Below are 7,289 nucleotides of genomic sequence, written 5' to 3' on the forward strand. Positions count from 1 at the left end.
AAAATTCTGTGGCTGGGCATGGTGGCTCACGCTTGTAATCCCAGCACTTTAAGAGGCCAAGGCGGGCGGATCACGAGGTCAGGAGATGGAGACCATTCTGGCTAACACAGTGAAACCCCATCTCTACTAAAAATAGAAAATTAGCTGGGCATGGTGGCCGGCGCCTGTAGTCTCCACTACTCGGGAGGAGACTGAGGCAGGAGAATCGCTTGAACTCGGGAGATGGAGGTTGCAGTGAGCCGAGATCGTGCCACTGTACTCCAGCCTGAGTAACAGAGCAAGACTTTGACTTCTGACTCAAAAAAAAAAAAAAAAAAATTCTGAGAGCAGAGTTTTTTTTGTAGAGACAAGGTCTCACTATGTTTCCCAAACTGGTCTTGAATGCCTGGGCTCAAGCAGTCCTCCCGCCTCAGCCTCCCAAAGTGCTGAGATTACAGGCGTGAGCCACTATGCCCGGCCAGGACATTTTAAAACCAGAACAGAATGAGATGATCCCACAGAAGATAGTGTCAGGAGTTGGTGCCTGAGTAGTGCAGATGAGTGGCAGAATCACAGCACACATGACACCACAGCTGTGACCGGTGTCAATTACCACCCAAAACAAATCTGGTGAACAGACATCGGAATGAAAATAAGTCAAAAATTTTAATGGGAAAATCTGTGCCAAGTCCTAGAACAGACAATTCATACCATTACCATAAAATTACTATCAAAAAAACGAACTGAGGTGGGAGAATGAGTGGCGTTTCAGGCCATCTCGAGTCCCAGCAGACACAAGTGCCGGCGCCACGGGCCAGCTGAGGAGCAGGCACTCATCTGCGTTTTCTGAGGTCATTAGCGGCACGTGGACTAACCGCGCGAGGGCCGGCCACGCGCAGCAGCTCAGGCGGCGGCGCTCTTTCCTGCTTATCCCCAAAACTTAATTAGCCGCGTTGGAGTTGATGCCGCCAGGGTCTCCAGCAGGTGGCGCAGTTGCAGGTAGGGGGGTGGCCCCCTGCCAGCTACCCTGGGCCTGAAACGACAGAGACCGAGCATCAGAGGGGACAGCCATGAGACTGGCGACTTTCCAGCCCATGTGCCGCAAGCGGAGGCTCCAGGGGTCCCTGGGAAGGTTTGGAACAGGTCCTCAAGATGACCTTCAAGTCACGTGAGGAGGGGAGGGGACGGAGGAGCCAGCCCTGGATCACAGATGGGCTTGCCACCTGAAATGGGACATGGACCAGCTTCCCCCGCAGGAAAACTGGCCTCTAGCGGCTTCCCTGAGGCTTCGGCAAAGGACTAACCAGCACTGGGTGCAGCAGGGGCTCCTACCCAGCGAGGGGCAGGGAGGCAAGGTCAGGCCTGGAGCCCATGGCAACGGCCAGTGCATCATCGAGACTCGGTGGGAGGAAAGGGCTCTGGAACCTAGCCCAACACTGGCCCGGCTGCGCGGCAAGGAGGGCAGGAGGCATCCGCTTGTCTTGAGGGATGGGGGCTCTGTCTGGCACAGAGATGGTGTCAGGCCCAAGGGCTCTAGGACATTTGTCCACAGGACCCACCCTCATATGGTGGGCACGATACAGGCTAAGGAAGTGGCTGGGACTGCTCTGCCCGTAAGCGTGTGAGCAGCTCAGACGGGTGCGCAGCCTGGGGGCACTCTGCCCTGGGGTGGACGCAGAGCTGCTGGCACATAGTCAGGTCCCAGGGGTGCGAAGGGCAAGGTGAGGTCCCTCACCTGTATCCCTGGCTGGGGGGGCTGCATGGTGATGGGGGTAGCTGCCACAGCAGGGCAGCGTGGGATATGCACTTCCCAGGACCAGGTGGGACCCCATAGATGGCACAGGGGGCATCCGTTCTCTGAGCCCCTGGGAGGGAGTGGTGAGTCAGGAGTGGGCACCTGGCTCTGCAGGGTCCTGGCACACACTGCACAGCCTCGCGCCTGTGCTGGGCACGTCACATCCGGGCCTCCGCAGTGTCTTCAGGACGGTCCCCACTCACAGCCTCCCCTGTGACCACCAAGGGAGGGGGGAGCCCGCAGGGCCTGGGCTGGGGGTGAGGGTGGGTGTCAGCTGCCCCAGACCCCTGGCTCCTTTCCTTCTCAGGCGCCAAAATGAATCCTCGCTGTGGCCAACCAGGGCGCCCTCACCTCCACATCAGAGCAGCAGGAGAGGAGGTGCGGGCGCAAGACCCGCCTTCCTGGCCAAGAGGTGACACTGAGGGCGCCAGGTTTGAACCCAAGGGAAAGCCCCTGTCTCTCCTCTGGCCTCTGCTCACTGCCTGCCCCTCCCTCTCGAGGGAAGGACGCATTTCCTCCCACACTTCCCCAGGAGGTGCCCTTCGCCTCCACAGCCCACTGTTCCCAGCAGCTGTCGTGGTGACAGGTGGAGGTGGGCGCGCAGCATGGCCTGTGTGGGTGCTGGGACACACGTGTGGCTGCTGAGGGGTGGCTGACAAGATGGTCCTTTTCTGAGGACCTGCCACCCACCTGGGTGCTGCGGGACGGTGCCCAGACTCACCTGGGACTGCAGGCAGCATCCGCCAGCAGGAGGCTGGAGAGAGGCCAGTGTCCGCAGGGTGAGGAAAGCGTCTCCAGCGCTGGGCAGTGGGAAGGGTCCAGACGAGCCTGGAAGAGGTGGGAGCCGGGGTGGGCAGACTCACGGCGCTTCCGCGGGTGGGACTTGCCCAGCCCCTCGGCCCGCAGGAGGCTGTGAATGTGGCTCCCCGCTCCTCCTCAGCATCTGGCCTCTGCGTCTCAGCCCCGCACCCCAGGGAGGCCAGCGGGGCCCTCCTTACCACACCACTAATGTCCTTTCACGTCTTGCCTTTTTTTTTTTGAGATAGCGTCTCGCTCTGTCGCCCAGGCTGGAGTGCAGTGGTGTAATCTCTGCTCACTGCCACCTCTGTCTCCTGGGTTCAAGTGACTCTCCTGCCTCAGCCTCCCAAGTAGTTGGGACTACAAGTACCTGCCACCATGCCTGGGTAATGTTTTTTGTATTTTCAGTAGAGACGGGGTTTCATCATGTTGGCCAGGCTGGTCCCAAACTCCTGACCTCCAGTGATCCACTCATGAGCCACCGCGCCCGGCCCTTTCATGCCTTTTCTTACCGGTATCGCCATTATGCCTCCGAAGCACAGGTACCACCTGCGGGTATCTGTTGGGTGGGATCATGGCCAAGAGGAACAGAACTTTCACAGTTGAAACAGGAAAGAGCTGGTGGGCGCGGTGGCTCACACCTGTAATCCCAACCCTTTGGAAGGCCGAGGCGGGCAGATCACGAGGTCAGGAGTTCAAAACCAGCCTGGCCAACATAGTGAAACCCCGTCTCTACTAAAAATACAAAAATTATCGCCATTGTGGTGGTGTGGGCACTGCAGGTGTGGTGGTGGGCACCTGCAGTCCCAGCTACTCGGGAGGCTGAGGCAGGAGAATCGCTTGAACCTGGGAGGCGGAGGTTGTGGTGAGCTGAGATTGCACTATTGTACTCCAGCCTGGGCACCAAGAGCAAAACTCCATCTCAGAAAAAAAAAAGAAAAGAAACAGAGGAAAGAGTTACACAGAGTTGACCACTGGGGGAAGGGCGGTACAGTCCCACCGAAACCTCCCCAGTGCAGCTCAGTGGCTGTCCACGCAAGCACAGACGACTGTCCCTGGGTCAGCCTCACTCACCGGAGCTGGGTGTTGACAGGCAGCTGGTGTGGTTCCCTGGGACCCCAACTTCGTTGGTATCTACAGCCGTTTTTCCCGTGTAAATGATAGCCTCTTCCTGAAGCTTCCCCATGTTCTTTTTATACTGGATTCTTTTGTTGCCGAACCAGTTAGAGACCTGTGGACACACAGGAGTCATGGGAGGAGCTGAGCTGATGACTTCTGAGACACGATGCAGTCTGTGGGTTCCCCTGGGATGTCCACTGCTCCCACTGCACTGGAAGACAACACTGCACCCTGGGTTGTTAAGAGACCGGGACTGAGAAGGTGAGGCCCTCTGGACCACGGACTCAGGGAGATGTCCACGTGGGCTGAGGACACCCTGGAGACAGTGTGTCTTAGAACCTGGACCTGGGACGGGGCTGGAAGGAAAACAAGAACACCTGAGATGAGCCCGGGGGGACAGTGCCTCTGGCTGTCCAGCAGGTTACATTCTGTGTTCTCTTCAGGAAAAGTGAGGGCCAGGGAGACTTGGGGACCCAGTAACTGCAATCAAATCCCAGACTTACCAAATGAAAACAAGGTGAATTCTGGCCGGGCGTGGTGGCTCACGCCTGTAACCCCAGCACTTTGGGAGGCCAAGGCGGGCGGACCACGTGAGGTCGGGAGCTCAAGACCAGCCTGACCAACATGGAGAAACCCCGTCTCTGCTAAAAATACAAAAAGTTAGCCGGGCATTGTGGCGGATGCCTGTAATCCCAGCTACTCAGGAGGCCGAGGCAGGAGAATCGCTTGAGCCTGAGAGGCAGAGGTTGCGGTGAGCTGAGATTGCGCCATTGCACTGCAGCCTGGGCAGCAAGAGCGAAACTTCGTCTCAGAGAGAAAAAAAGAAAACAAAGTGAACTCTGAAGGAATAGTTGGAATGCTGGGCTAAGCACTCCTCACATATTCATATATTTTTCTTAATTTTAATTAAAAAAAACTTATTTGGCTGAGCATGGTGGCTCACGCTTGTAATCCCAACACTTTGGGAGGCCAAGGTGGGTGGATCACCTGAGGTCAGGAGTTTGAGACCAGCCTGGCCAACATAGAGAAACCCCATCTCTACTAATAATGCAAATATTAGCTGGGCGTGGTGGTGCACGCCTATAATCCGAACCTGGGAGGCAGTGGTTGCCGTGAGCCGAGATCGCGCTGCCGCACTCCAGCCTGGGCAACAGAGCAACTCTGTCTCAAAAAAAAAAAAAAAATTATGTCCTCTACCTCTCTGCAAGGAGGCTCCTCAGAGGCCTCTTGCCTTAGACCACTAGGGGGCGGGCAGGCAGGCAAGAGACCTGGGTTCGAATCTCTGCTCTGTCATATACCAAGGGTGCTGGCCAATTCTCAAAACCTCCCTGGGCCTCCCCTTCTCTACAAATTGGGAGACCCAGGGGTTCAAGCGATTCTCCTGCCTCAGCCTCCGAGTAGCTGGGACTACAGGCATGCGCCACCACATCCAGCTAATTTTTGTATTTTTAGTAGAGATGGGGCTTCACAATGTTGCCCAGGCTGGTCTCAAACTCCTGGGTTCAAGAGATCCTCCCGCCCTGGCCTCCCAAAGTGCTGGGATTCCAGGCCCAGCCTCATATATCATTCTGCCTCACCCTCATGAGGACCTGGGAGGAGGCTGTTATTGCCCCTGCTATAAGAAAGCAGAGGTGCCGGGCGCGGTGGCACGTGCCTGTAGTCCCAGCTACTTGGGAGGCTGAGGTGGGAGGATCGCTCGAGCCCAGGAGTTCTGGGCTGCAGTGCGCTGTGCTGATCGGGTGTCCGAACTAAGTTCAGCCTCAATATGGTGACCTCCCGGGAGCGGGGGACCACCAGGTTGCCTAAGGAGGGGTGAACGGGCCCACATCGGAAACGGAGCAGGTCAAAACTCCCATGCTGATCAGTAGTGGGATCGCACCTGTGAATAGCCACTGCACTCCAGCCTGGGCAACATAGCGAGACCCCGTCTCAAAAGAAAAAAAAAAAAAAGAAAGCAGAGGCAGGAGAAAAAGGAGCTGGTCCACGGCCAGGGTAGAATCAGCCCAGCCCTGACTGCAAGCCGGCACTGGAGTCCCCCAGGGAGGGGCTTGTCACCTTTGGTGGCACTGCTGATGCCTTGGCTCCATCTGCTCTGTGGGGGCCGTCCTGTGCACTGCAGGGTGCTGAGCAGCATCCCTGGCCTCCACCTTCTGGGTGCCAGGAACACTCCCTTCCTCCAGTTGTGACAACAAAATGCCCCCTGGGCAGATTCACACGGGTGAGCACCCTGGGGCCAGCGCCTTGCTACAGGCATGATGACATCCTGAGATGTCCACCCAAGGCCACATCTTAATATCCCAAAGCAAGTGAAATAAACACATAGTGTAATAACAAACAGAAATGAAACAGCTGAGGGACAGGGGAGGATTGTGGATCACCTTTGCTCCTTCAAACACTTTTTTCTTTTTTTTTGAGACAAAGTCTGGTTCTGTGGCCCAGGCTGGATGCAGTGGTGCAATCTCAGCTCAGCTCACCGCAACCTCCACCTCCCGGGTTCAAGTGATTCTCCTGCCTCAGCCTCCCCAGTAGCTGGGATTACAGGCACACGCCATCAAGCCTGGTTAATTTTTGTATTTTCAGTAGACATGGTGTTTCACCATGTTGGTCAGGCTGGTCTCGAACTCCTGATCTCAGGTGATTCACCCACCTCAGCCTCCCAAAGTGCTGGGATTACAGGCATGAGCCACCGTGCCTGGCCAACATTTTTTTCTTTGGTGTACTTACATTATCCTTGCAGTGGTAACTACAAAAAGAAAGATCCCTGTCTGTGTGCTCTGTTTCATTATTAAAATAATGTCTGCCTGCCCCCGGGGTGTGAGCAGCCTTCTCTTGATCCACATGGGAGGCCCCGGAGGCCCCATTCTGGTTGGAGCGGCCCTGGCCCTGGTTGTCCTTCAGATAGTTGTTCCTTGGAGGCCAAATGCCTCACGCTTCTCCAGGGGCCTTGAAGACCCACAGGTGCGAGCCCTTGTTCCAGCTCTGGCCTTGTTTCTGATGACACCACAGCAGATCCCGGTGAGCAGAGTGAGATGTGACTATGACCCCAGGATGTTTTGCTGCCTGCATGACCCCGAGGGGTTCTGATTGCTCTCTATCACAGAGACTCCACTGGACATAGCCTGGGTTGGGGCAGAGCATGATGGCGAAGAGCTAGAAACTCAGCCCCTCCAGCTGCAAAGCAGGGAGGGCTGTGGTGACATGCAGCAAGCCATGGTGGAGGTCAGTACCTGCCGTTACTGCTGCCACAGAGGCTGTGGGGCTGTGCCTGCCCAGGGAGGAGGGCAGCACCCAGGCCCTGTTCCACACACTCACGCTGCTCCGTGGGTATGGCCCGGACTGGCTTGCTGCTGTAGGCTGCTTGGACTTGCTCCCACGTTAAAACCTTCGGAAATGTTTCTTAGCCTCTTTGTCTTAGTGCCTCCCTCCTTCACCCCCAGTTCCACAGAGGACACTGGTGGCTGCCTACTAGGCTATAGAGTCAGGGAGCTCACACTCCCTACTGCATCACCTTAGGGAGTTCACTCTCCACAGCATCCCTCAGGGAGCTCACACTCCACCTCAATCAACTCAGGGAGCTCACACTCCACCTGTATCCCTC

At 56.6% G+C, this 7,289-nt stretch overlaps 1 protein-coding gene across 1 annotated transcript in view; it reads right to left on the bottom strand.

The window, feature by feature from the left end:
- Window positions 1–620: 620 nt before the first annotated feature.
- PBX4 (PBX homeobox 4) overlaps window positions 621–7,289 on the bottom strand; it is a 59,689-nt gene continuing 53,020 nt past the window's right edge. Inside the window, exons 6-8 of the mRNA XM_017501386.2 lie at window positions 3,647–3,803; window positions 2,496–2,602; window positions 621–1,012 (exon numbers count right to left, since the gene is read on the bottom strand). Of these exons, the coding sequence (XP_017356875.1) occupies window positions 920–1,012; window positions 2,496–2,602; window positions 3,647–3,803 (357 nt within the window). The 3' untranslated portion in view covers window positions 621–919. The remainder of the gene's footprint in view (window positions 1,013–2,495; window positions 2,603–3,646; window positions 3,804–7,289) is intronic.

Source organism: Cebus imitator, unplaced genomic scaffold (assembly GCF_001604975.1).
Source record: "Cebus imitator isolate Cc_AM_T3 unplaced genomic scaffold, Cebus_imitator-1.0 Scaffold280, whole genome shotgun sequence".
Classification (NCBI taxonomy): Eukaryota; Metazoa; Chordata; class Mammalia; order Primates; family Cebidae; genus Cebus; species Cebus imitator.